The following is a 13,226-nucleotide window of genomic DNA, read 5'->3' on the forward strand; positions in this document are numbered from 1 at the left end:
ACGCCAGAAAGCGACTCATTCCGTCAATCATCGGTCGAAACGAGAGGAAAGACTCCCAGAGGTTTTTCTCATGTCTTACTGCACCGCATGTGTCATGTAGTGGCGAGGAGTGCTGACGTCTAATTCGATTGTGCTAAATTTGCAGGACGTCATAGACGTGGCATGCAGTAATAACTGTATAATTTTGCCTAGCAATAATGTGTACGTGGGTGTTTTAGCGAAAGGTTCTATATCGTAAAATTTCGAACCTACCAGCGCAAATATGGCGTAATAGACAAAATGTAATACTGTGCCGCCCATGTATGTTGTATTGAAAATGTACGTAAAAATGAAAGGACTTTGTTGATAGGAGCGCTCGCTACATTGGCATTCAGGCTATCTTACAGCCGCTGAGAGCTGTTGTGAGGTGTTCAGAAACTTTAATGCACTTATGCCTTTTCCTGTTTCAATTACAAGTGACACAAGCCACTTATTATTTTCAGAGGAACAGAAAAACAACATGTGGTCGAAGATTACGTGCGGATGACCCTGGTCGGAACTAAACAGTGCGAGGTACGTACCCATACGCGATAATTACGCTTAGTTAAGTTATCGTTTATCGATGTAGGAAACATCTAAGAGAGGAAGAGTTTCATAAAAAAGAAGTGTTATCTTCCGCAACTATTTATCTCATTAAGAAATGATAATTCTATAATCGTATGTGCGGTTTAAAAGGATGCATCCCTAAGAAGATTTATTTACTGGTTGTGGTTGCTTTCGGGATCGATGATATCAACTGTTTGAATCATATTGTTTGGACTTACCAGCTTTAGCTAAATTAACCGCTAATGGGTACAAATGGGCGGAACCTAATGTTCTAAGCTAACAAGCGCACCACTCATTTGCATCTTCTCCCACACCCTAATAGTTAGTGGCAAACAATCAATATCGGTCAAACTATCTACTTATCATAGCACACCGCCACTGAATTTCGTAACGAGTGACCACATAGAAATGCGCCTACAACAGAATCTGCAAAAGGAATAAATGGGTTCTGCTTGTAATTACCATATTTCTAGTAACTAGCACCACCATTAGTTCGATTGAATTTTCCTTTTTCTCGGATCATCTACCCCACTTCATCGTGAATTCATTCGCTCGTCTTCTCTTGTGAACCCCGAAACAAACTGTTCAGGTTCCGCACCTGAGTTGACAGTGGTCCCTTCGACCAGTCTGGTGGGTTCTCGCAGGTACGTACTTGATTGAAGCGGCGACATAAAAGGACAACTGCGACCTTTTTATTCGGCCTTCAAGCTTGATGGGTACCCTTTTCCCAGCACCTATGAAAAGGAAGAATTAGACACTAATTTGATACGTTAACGAACGCTTTGGTTTCATTGGGACGAAGATGCGCGACGTAATCGCTCAGTTGCCCTCTATTTGCCAGTCTTGCCAAGGGTTTTGATGGCAAGCTTTCCTAATGGGGATTTCGTAATACTGGTTTTCTGCTTTGCATCTAAACATAAACGGTCCATCCCGAGATGACAATAGTTTTTGATTCCAAGACCGCCGCTGGATGTTCGAATCAGGTCGAATATGCCGTCGAATTCGGGAATATTATTAGCTAATGGATGACATACGTTTTGAATGTTCTTTTAGAATTTTATAGGCCCATTCATCAATGAAACTACGAGAACTACATATAAAATATATGTGCTATATTCAAAATTCCCACACATGTTTACTGTTTAGGTATATACCCAAATTCGAAGTGACTCATACCAATAAACGTAAGGTATTGATGGGTAGTAGATTATACAAACTATATGATCCGTTTTCAAACCCTACATTTTATTAGTGCATATTAGACCCGTGTTCAGGTCTGTAGATTACACTGTTTCCCTATCAGCGGGTGGTCGTACTCATCGAGATGCTGAAAGTATGATCGAGTCGAGTCGAATCAGGTCAAACGACGATCGAAATTGTTATAATAAACGTCCTCATATAAAATAAGATAGAAGTATATACGGCCCACGCTATTATATAGAACTAACGAGCTTTTAAGAAGATAATTTTGTTGAACACGTCTGCCTACACAACAAGTGACCGCCCGTACACAGAAGTTTGCTTATGCCATTGCTTCATGTGACAAATCTGCTACCCAATAATCTACCTAATCGAATAAGAACAACGCTTCTTAACATACGGCTTATAATCTCTCGATGTTGAGTCAAGGTAGCGGCTTGTCGTCAGGCGTATCTACGACTCGTTCTCGCAGGAGGACGGAACTTTGGAAAAACGAAAACTAATAGTCTTGATCTCTCCAAACCGCAAGAGGTCGCCGTGATGTGCCTTACTTCGTCCAAATACCACTTTTCTTTTTTATGTAACTCTTCTCTGAAGCACTAACGATTGCAGGCAGTGAAAGTACATCTGCATTGAGCTGATACACAAGTTTAAACACGATAGTACCGATGGGCTGAATTTGCGTTACAATTGCGTTTAATTAATAAGCTAATTATCTAGAAGCCATGTGCGTCAATTGACAATAGGTGGACTTCAAATAATAAACGAGTTTATCATACTGAATTATAACATGAAATTACTCAGATCTGCCAGACTTCCTATTCTGTACGGTCGAAGTAATGCGGACTTTCTTTGTAGCAAACATCCTATAATATACTCGCTCACACGGCAGAAAAGTTTCGTAATTTAATGACAGAAAATATTTTTCTACATGTTTTCTGTAAATTAGGGTCATAAAATACATTAGAAAAACACATTTGCTCAAACAGTGCGTCCTACTGAATCTTGATCTTTGTTCCAGGCTCAGATGAGTGAAGCATTCCAAAATCTGCTCGATCCTGATTCCGATAGTACCCTTGTTCGATTTTCATTTTGTCCGTGGTTGAACGTGAGCGCCTGCGACGTGTCAGAGAAGGCGAAGGATTATTATCTCATTGTCTACAACCCGTACACGAAACCATTGAAGACCTATGCTAGGTAGGACTGTGGCCATGATGCAAAACGGTTAACTTACTCAGTTTTGCTAAAATATTTGCATGCCTACCTGTCTGTCCATCCTCAACCCCCTTATGAGATTTCTTGTGGCCGAGTAGAACATTGGGACCGCTGTGCTCAAGGCTGTACGGGCTATCGATAATGTGCGTAAACTCAAGCGCACTTCTGTCACAGTAATCGTTATGAATAGCACCAATCCAGGTAGATGAGATTAGAGAAGCAATGTCTTCCTAATGCTAGGTGTACCGTTACCTTGACCTTTCTTAGCTCAGTGCGGGTACGTATACGGGGGTTAGCTTAAGATTTAGGATGATTTTCACCCTTGTTCATGTGTCGCTTCTGACAGGCTGCCTGTGGAACATGCAGGCTACCAAGTTTTGGAACAACCTCGACGCGCCGTTCCGTTGCAAATGGTTCCCGTAGATGACGGTACTATTCGGATTCCCGAACGCCGTTCGGTCGCCCGTCAGAGCCTGGTCTTCCCGATACAGGCTCCGCCTATGGGTGCTCGGGTCTACAAGGTACCTTTATGCGTTCTATTATCGTTGCACGACATCAGCTGAAGAAGGCCTATTATTTAAATCATGTTACATACTTGCGTCACATAACTAAACATGTATATGTAGGAGCTGCGGATGTAAGTTTCTTTCACATGTGCATGGATTACAGGTGGAAGCGGTTGAAGGAGGCGTACGAGACTCCGGTGATTCTGTGCTACTGCCGGTTGATTTGGATGAATACTCGATAGAAAATGAATTCTACAAGTTGATCGTAGATCCCACCAAGGGACTGATAAGCACGGTCGTTCTGAAGCGTCTTAATACGCAGATGCCTTTCCGACAATCTATCTGGAAATATTATGCCTACCAGGTTGGTTGTAATATAAAGTTATCAATCAGCCTTTTATTCCAAGCATACAATGGATCGAAACTAATAACAGTTATCGTCTCTACTCATTGCGATGACCGTTAGGTCACAATCCCTGTGATAGTGCAATATTTGTCTACTAGAGGGAGGGCTAACAAACTCTGGGCATAGTCACATTTTGTCTCCTATCTGAAGTAATGCTTAAGGGTTTACATATCGGATACTTGAAAGATATAATTTTGTTTTCTTATAAAACTATGATGATCGCCATTATTTCTCAAAAATGTGTTATTTTATTCCTGACCAAAGAATGCACTACAGTAAAAAGTTGTACGAGGCAAAAAGTTATAAAACTGCATTCGACTTGAACTTAATCGCCGTTGCTTCCCAGAATCAGGCCCCAAAATCTCTACCTTTCCACATCCAATTGCTAATACAATCGAGGAAAATCCTTTACGTTGTATTTACATTAGGCGCGAGATAGTAAGCTTTGCCACGGCTTATTCTTTCCGTTCATTCTACCGTTTGATTCTGCTTTTCTTTCTTTGTATCCTGTACGTTATGACATTTCTTGCCATCGCTTACGTATTTCGCTGACGCCCACCGCGTTCCATGATCCGTAGCTGTACATAGTAGACCACCCGGCTTCGGTACATATTACCAAGATGTTTCATCCGCATGGATGGTAAAAAAGACGTTGACTGTGGGGAATGTTAGCAATATAGTGCTTATTGCAGAAGCCAGCCTTGTTTTCACAACAATATTGCCACAAAAGGAGGAATGGTTTCAACGGAAACACGTTTTGTCTGCAAGCTTTAGGTAGGACACAGGTTAGATGCATGTATGTTAGATGGCGGGAGTAGACACGATGCCCGCCGGGTTAGGGGGCTAACAGGCGCCCAATGCCCCCTCTAACAGTGGTGTCGGACGCAAAGGCCAATAGAGTTATATACCCAGCAGACGCTAAGGATACGAACGAAACGCAACACGAGTCTAGTTAAAAGCCGTAACAATAAATAAAGTTGGTTACATGCCTTACGAGCGACTCTGTCCATAGGCTTCACTTCGTGGAGTTGCATTTTTTACACTGACGTCATGTACATGTGCGGGGTACGTCGAAACCATGAACGCACACTGACAGAATAGAGCAGCAGGAACGCTATCGTACGGTCTATGGTTGTGGATTCACAGTCAATGTGCACCCTTAGGCGGACGCTAAGCGCCTTGTAATTAACTGCGACTTATCTGCTTAGCAGTCGCTTTTATCTCGAAAGTGCTGCTTGAGTATGCTGCAGACAATGTAAAATCTTTAACTCTTCAAGGGGGTTACACTAGACAGGTCTGCTTATTTTTAGACCACATGCAGATATACTCTTGCAGGGCTAATGTTCGTCTGCGTAAGAGAAATTGATTTTGTGTTAATTCACTTTTAATCCGAGCCTTTGGCAAGGTTTAGAGTAACTGTACATTTATTCTGTTAATGCTTCTTTGATAATTTTCAAACCTTAAACTATAAAATGAGTAGTGTAAAATGGGCTGTAAAAATGGGTATGTTATGCCAATAATATTTTCATTATGCGAACGTCCATATTGGCTAGAACAAGATTAATTAAGCGCCTCGGTTTACATAAATTTTACGTTTGCTTATCTTTCCTAACCACATCCCTATTTACCGAATCGAATTTACAGCTTTACTTATATTCACATGGTTCAGCTCTTGGTAAGGTACATATTGTACGACTGTTAAGTTTTTCATTGGATAACCGTTCAATTCAGACGCCTTCCTCGATGCACTCTCTTTATATATATATATATACACATATACTTTTCATAGATAGCGGTCTATAACCTATACTCCCGTCGAAGCTGCCAAGGGACGCTGAAGCCATCGCAATGACATGAATCCAGATCGTATCGAAATATACGCACCTGTATTTATTTGTGCGAGCCTACGTTGGCGTGATATAGGTCGGACTAGGTCAGACCAGATAGCCTGCAGAGTTGCAAAGTAGGCAGACTGTACGTAGCTTATCGAACTAGAGCGCGACTTGTTCGGTACAAGCCGTGACACAATTATGGGAATGTGATTCATTGTTGCAAGATGACAAAGGGACATAGAATCGATAGGAGAGAAAGATTATCGTGATTTATTATTATTATTATAGTAGATTTTTGTATACGCACCAAGAACGGGTAGGGCCAAGTATGGTTCACGCATCATTAAACAATATATGAAAACTTTAAATATGTACCTAATTTTTGAGCACACTCGTACATTGGCCGAGCTAATTCGTTATATTCGGCACGCTGCTGGTTTATAGAAAATAATAACGACATATTTTACGTGTATATCTACTGAAACAAATGTAGCATAGACGCAAGCGCATTTATACCGAAATTTCTATTCAGAGACACAATGTTCACACGGCTTCACATCAATTTCCACAAATTGCTATGTTTTTCTTCGATTTAAGGACTAAGTGCTCCCCTATATTGAGTCTTGTTCCCTTGTGGAAAAAACACTGTCGGCAACGCGCGCCTAACTCTGCTAACGAGTGAGAATGCGACTCTCGGTCGATAATATGTAACGTAGAGCTATAAACGCCTCTGCCATGTTCGACTCGAAAGCGCTCACGACATAGACATCATACAACGACCATTCGTTCACGCCAGTGAACGGATCCTAAATCAATAATGATCCTTCCGCAGGCCCACCTATAGAAACCTTGTTACGACTTTTACTTCATTTAAATGATCAAGTTTGATCTTTATTGCAATATAGATACGTACAAAGTACATACCCGTCTACTCTGATGACCTCACTAAACCATTCAATAGGTAGTAGTGACGTGTACAAAATGCAAGGACGTAATGAGTACTGGCTATGACTAGCACTTAACACTGGAAATTCCTCGTTCCGGGAACACAATTGCATATCCCCTAGCCCCATTAAAAAAAAAAAACATTCAAAGATTACCAACTTCGTTAAAGACTGGGAAACTCGTTTTGTCTTTCAATGTAGCGTGCGTGCAGCCCCGAACACCTAAGGGCATTATAGACCCGCTATTATTCTGTTATCAAGTGTTAAACACACTTGATCCCCTTAAAGAACCTCACCGAAAACAAGATTCTGGGTGTTATTTAATAGGTTAGAGTCTCGTTCGTTATCAGGATTAATCCGACAAATCACTCCACCAACTAAGAATGGTCATGCGCCACCATCTACCAAATCAAGAAAGAGCCATCAATCTGTCAGTCCTTCTGGTGTCAGGACCATAACATATATATAAAAATATATATGATGTCGGCGAGGCCTAGTAATTAAAATCTGAATTGTTACGTTGCAGTACTCAATGAACTGGAGTGTCGAAAAGCCCTCAGGAGCGTACGCGTTTAATCCATTTGAGGATAATCCGACCGATATGGCGCACAACGTACCATTCCGTGTCGTCAAAGGCGCTTTGGTGGAAGAAATCCATCAGGTCTTTGACTCATGGGCGACTCAAGTGATCCGACTATATCGGAATGAGGATCGAATCGAATTTGACTGGACAGTAGGACCTATTCCATTCTAGTGAGTATCCTAACTAGAGTAAGTGCCTTAACTGTAGTAACTGTTTAATTTTTTTGTCTATATGAACAAGGTGCGCTGCCTAGTGAGGTAGGAGTAAATAATAACCGCAAGGCTCTTCATTAGTATTCCACTGTATGAAAATAGGGCGCCCTGCTAATGGCGAAAGCCCCTTTAAAACGACCATGGTCGCCGATCAGGTGCAGTCCAAAGGCACCGATATCTTCTGCAAATAGGATCTGACGTTGTATAGTCCGAGTGTATAGATACGCTCATAACCACGTTCTATGTCGAGCGTACGGCTTTATAGAGAAAAACCCAGCAAGCAAGTTTAACATAGCAGACACTCAAAATTTTTACTCAGACTCTTGCTTGTATAATCATAATGGTTTGTCTTGTTTGGATAATATTGGTAAAAACAAAGGAACTGCGAACTTGTATGAATAATGTGATTAAAAAATTCCATACAAAAACAACCTTATGGGAATATGGATATGATATATCATCAAGTTCGTAAGGGGTCGACTAGGTTACATGCGTAAAAACCTCCCATAAGGAAGATGTATACCATGTTCATATGGTTAGAATGAGTTCAGTATAAGAAAAGCATTTTGATTTGATCGTAGCAAGACAACTTTAAAACGTTCTCTCTTTCCACCCACATCTATAGGGCAGGCATGTGGACATACATATTCGTTTGCTCCTAGAAACCAAAATGGCGGAGTTGTATTTTCGCCTTTCGCACTCGGTATGATTCTATACACATACATGAAAAGACAAAATTCCTTTGGTCTTACCTTTTACGAGCTGCCGTCATGCCCCTGCAGAGGAACAGGGCAGGCGTGGACGTTCCGAAGCGTCTATCCCGCAAATTAGCCACGCATACACAGAGACAGGCAATACAGGCGTGTTGTCTGGTGAGCAAAACGATGCATTCGAAGAAGTCTGCAAACGGAGATAAGAAACAACGGTGAACGGGTTCCCCCAAAAAGCGATAAATCGATCACAGGACACGACAAGGCAGATCTTTCGGCAAAACGAAGAAGTCTTTTAGTCTCGCTTTGACTCTGTTAAGTGCCTGTACGCTAACGAGACAGGAGAATGGTGGTGAAAGCACAGGGATTATGGAAACTCCACCTGGACGGCAGTAATGGACGACGTTCGAGGCAGCCTACAAACCGAGAGAAGGCGCCAAAGCCACCTACAGATCCCGTGGAGAGTGAACAAGCAGCGGGTACTCAAAGGGGCGGGGGTCTCCTTGCTTGCTATTTGCGTGTCGAGCCGTGCGCTTCAGAAATTGCTCGGGAATTTCACACTCTCCACTAACGGTACCTTTGGTTTCTATGGCCATTGCTACTGTCACCAGTGTGAATTTATGCTGTGTGGCATAACCCCAGTTTCCGGAGTCGAATCGAAGCCGCTGTTTTCAGCGGCTAAGCAAATTAAATAGGTGACGTAGCAATATTCGAGAAAAACATTGTTATACGATTCCTTTTATCGTAATAGAACGAAACAAAGAGCTTTCAGCTAACTCGTAAGGCAAACTCCAAGAAAACGCGCTAGTCGATACATAGGAAAGATTGTTTTGTTTCGGGTGACGTGGTGAATCAATTAACAGATTCACACATCTACACAGATATAAACACACACATCCTCTCCTTGGGTAGTTGTCATATTAACACGAGAACCGCGAAATTGCAGTGATGATCGAGGCAGTTTTGGTAAGGAGATCATACTTCGTTTCGAATCAAATCTAATCAACCGTGGCGAGTTCTACACCGACTCGAACGGACGTCAGGACATCAAGCGAATGTAAGTCACAGCGAAGTATTTCTTCATCTGTCACGTTTTCACATATACATAGATTCGTTGTTACTTCTACTAGTTAATCTACGTGAAGTACACTATGTATATATGATTATGTCTAACTCATTAATAGATGGGGTCACATGTATACTTTGTATGTGCCATTTACTTGTTGTTTTTCCGTCCGTTTCGCCAATAAGCCGCAATAATCCTCGTCCTTGGCATCAGAACCTGACCGAACCGATAGCTTCGAACTACTACCCTGTCGTGTCCTGGATTCATCTGCAAGATAAACGCAGGAACATTCAAATGACTATGGTACCCGATCGGCCAATGGGGGGCAGCAGCCTTAAGGACGGAATGCTTGAACTCATGGTGTGTGCTACAATCAATATGACTAAACGTTTTTATAATAAAGTTAATAGAACAATACTAGGCTAAACAAATTTGCGTTTCGTTAAATTAAATCAGAAGTTATGGAGACTTGTATGTATGTAAGCATTTAGTTTGGAGTTTGTGTCTTTTCACGGTAAGCACACATCTACATAGTCCCCTAAGGAGTCCCGTTCTAAAATAATGAACCACTCCTGCTCCATTACAGGTGCACCGTCGCCTTCAGTACGACGATGGCTTTGGGGTCGAGGAACCTTTAGACGAACTGGGGGTCGACCGACAAGGTCTGATCGCCAAAGGCAAGATCTATGTAACATTTGACGAGATTGCCAGGGCTCAACGCCGAATGAAGCACCTGGCAAACAGGGTAGGCTATTAATTAGGCTTCAATATGTTTATATATGTCGTTATTTAAAAACATTTCGTTTTTTTATCCTTTAAAGAAAAAGGATTACATATATTAGGCTATTCAACTCAAAGCTGTCCAACTTGAAATAATCTTTATAACTTTTGAGTTAAAAAGATGAGGATAATTGCAAGTACTATGAGGGTCAACACCTCGAAAACTAGAATTGTATCGCGTCATCGTAAAGGCATCACTAATTTACTGGCACTTTCAATTCCGTCCACGGTTCCTAGATCGGCGTAAGACAATACTTGCACTGCCTTATATGCCACCTGTTTAGGAGTCTCTAAAGAAACTTGGAATGTATAGAAAAATCTGTTCCTTTATTACTGGCTGGCATTTAACACTGGAGCTTTGCGTTTTCGCGGCCACTGTCATCATCACATTAGGTCATAGCCAAGGGAGTCACAATGTACACGAACTTTTATCTCATGGCAATTACAGTGTGCCTCAGTCTTTCTTAAACAGTTTAGACGGGTCATCGTTCATTAAAAATGGAATGTGCTAGATAAGTTCCTTATTGGACAAGGACTGAAAATATGGGGTAGCGATTTACATGGGGGTCCTTCATACGCAGTGCGTTCGTAATTACATTACGTAACTCACAGTACAAAAACGGCCTTAATGGATAGCCTAAATTTGAAACTTCATTTAGCCCAAAAGATTTTCAAGACTTCCAGACTAGTTCATCAGTCGTACAAATTCATGTGGGCTTTTTGTCTTGATATCTTCGGCATCAATATCTTTCCACCTAAATCGCTGACATTAGAATTGTACCACGCATCTAGCTACTTACGATTGATGAATTACCAGCTACATTAGCTTTAAATGCTGCTATGCAAAGCTGAAATAGCTTTAAAGAAACACAAGCTTTGACTTTGGACCGTAAATGTGTATCTCGCTGTAAAATCAACGCTATTCACTCAGGTAAAAGCCAACCATTTGCCCTCAAAATATTAGCTTCTAGGTGAACGTATTTGCAGAAATTAGAGCACATTAAAGCAACACAAGTCTGAATAGAGCAATTACTACGAAGGAAAAGATGATTTAAGTTCTCAAGAACTAACCGAAGGTGGCGAAGTAATCTTAGTCGTTATGAAAGGAACAAAAAGATGACTGATGTTACCTTGAAGTGGTACGTATACATCCGTTGTGTAAGCTTGCATGATCTGTGTATGTGCTAAGTTAGAACGTATGTTCTAATAATGTTTTTTCATTCAATACTACTTGATTCCTATCGAATATTCTGACTGCAGCAAGTTTATAGACCCGTGTTAAGTTTCTTGCGGCTTTTCGCGGATGGACAACACGTGGCCGAAATGCGAAACCCAATTTTTATGGGAATCACACGCTCGTTGCCGGATAGCATACACATTCTCACCGTTGAGCCCCTAGACAATCGACAACTTCTCGTGCGTATTGAATACATGCACGACTCCGGTCCGCCGGTTACGATCGATCTGTCGGTAAGTCAATCGAATCATAGCTTATGATTCATAATGGACACGATTTAGAAGGACCCGTTGACTGTCGCCAGAACCCGCCAGCACCTGCGTCTATACTATATTGTTGTTCCCTGTTGATAATAAACAAAAAATGACAATGATTAAGAACAATAGGCTTTTTGCGAGTATTGATATTGAAAGGCTTCCGTCTCGTGTGAAGGCAAGTAGGATTAGAATCGGCTATAATATGGCGTTCCTGTTTTGCAATCCAGAACCACCATAACAATCTGTCCGTTTGATTTTCTTGGTTTTCGCATATGTCGCAGCGATTGTTCACGACGATCCAGGTGTACGCAGCGGAGGAGACGGTGTTATCAGCTAACCAGTATTTAGGAGATTCCGTACCTTTTCATTGGTACAGCAAAGAGCCCGTGGAGCCGAAGACTCAACCGGCTGAGACCGAGTTACAGAAAGTCTTGCTACCCGGTGACATTCGGACGTTCCTTCTGACAACATCATACTAACAATGATGAAACGAGTTATAATAAGCAATCGGTTAATAATACTTTTCGTTTATCAACAACCCGATGGTTATACGAAAAATGTAACTTTACAAGTTTATGCAAATATCGAATCGACAACAAGGCCTGGTTAATGAAAAATTTATTTTATTTAAAAATTGCTATTATTATTATTATTATTAGCCATCAATGAAATAAACTGTAAAAAATAAAAATGTAAAATGCAATTGACAGAAACGGATTAACGAATAGCGACAGTCTCAGGTTTGGCTGCGTGATGATTTCACACGAAGATCAGACATGAAGATTTTACGCGGGAAAAAATATCACAAAAAAAAGGCATGCGTTACTTATGCATATGAGATGTACTAACGGAGAACGACCTATCATGACCAAAAGTGACATCTAAACCCAAACGCATTTTTGAAAACCAAGTGAAAAAGTTTGTACCTCTACTTTATATTTTAGCGAAAGGGGACACGGTCATTATGTTGAAATGGATCCCGTGTCTTATGAAGAGGTGTTTCTCACTTGGGACGAATCATAAATCCTTCCAACTGTAGGACGCAAAGTGGGAAAGGCCTAACGCAAACAGGAAAGAGACACGGAAAGCTGCAATATGAGTGAGTAGGCAGTCAAGCCGACAACGAGGGTAGAGCATGCGAAAGCTAGTCAGTCCGTTACAGGCGAATGTCAGCGCCAAACTTCGGGCAGAGTTTGTAATAACGTCAATGCGGTTATGCTAACCACGATTGTGACAGAAAGATTAGTTCCAAACAATCATTAAATAATAAATTGAATGACCGCTTTTGTTTCTTTAGCGGATGTTATATTTATGAAAAATAAATGTATATTTATCCGTAGGATGCACTGTCATTTTTTATTGGTAAAAAGTATATTTGTTGCAACTAGCGGGGAACAATTTTTGATGTACGGCCAGTGTCCAGAACAAATTGCTTAATAACAGTAGTTTCCTTCGGCAAATATAGATCGTGGCCGAAGCACGAAACGTTACATAACCACCTCTACTCTCTAGAGCTCAAAAAATTTCGATAATGACAAATTGGTTGTCAAGGGCATCTAGAAAATCCCGATACAACCGATAGTCTGACTAGATACTGAAATAGCTAATGGAGTTCACGTTAACGTAATGAAGTAACTAGTCTCATTGTAACTGTATAATATTCCGGGTTCCCAAACCTTGCTCGAGGTGGCAT

The 13,226-nt window shown here is 41.2% G+C and overlaps 1 protein-coding gene across 1 annotated transcript in view; it reads left to right on the forward strand.

Annotated features, from left to right (window-relative positions):
* Positions 1-12,872, forward strand: part of LOC111273848 (lysosomal alpha-mannosidase) — a 90,327-nt gene extending 77,455 nt beyond the window's left edge. The window contains exons 11-20 of the mRNA XM_022855846.2: positions 483-552; positions 2,807-2,982; positions 3,347-3,521; positions 3,670-3,870; positions 7,215-7,441; positions 9,140-9,250; positions 9,445-9,619; positions 9,846-10,004; positions 11,300-11,509; positions 11,815-12,872. Of these exons, the coding sequence (XP_022711581.2) occupies positions 483-552; positions 2,807-2,982; positions 3,347-3,521; positions 3,670-3,870; positions 7,215-7,441; positions 9,140-9,250; positions 9,445-9,619; positions 9,846-10,004; positions 11,300-11,509; positions 11,815-12,012 (1,702 nt within the window). The 3' untranslated portion in view covers positions 12,013-12,872. The remainder of the gene's footprint in view (positions 1-482; positions 553-2,806; positions 2,983-3,346; positions 3,522-3,669; positions 3,871-7,214; positions 7,442-9,139; positions 9,251-9,444; positions 9,620-9,845; positions 10,005-11,299; positions 11,510-11,814) is intronic.
* The last annotated feature ends 354 nt before the right edge of the window (positions 12,873-13,226 follow it).

This window comes from Varroa jacobsoni, unplaced genomic scaffold, assembly GCF_002532875.2.
Source record: "Varroa jacobsoni isolate VJ856 unplaced genomic scaffold, vjacob_1.0 scaffold_231, whole genome shotgun sequence".
NCBI classification, from domain to species: Eukaryota; Metazoa; Arthropoda; class Arachnida; order Mesostigmata; family Varroidae; genus Varroa; species Varroa jacobsoni.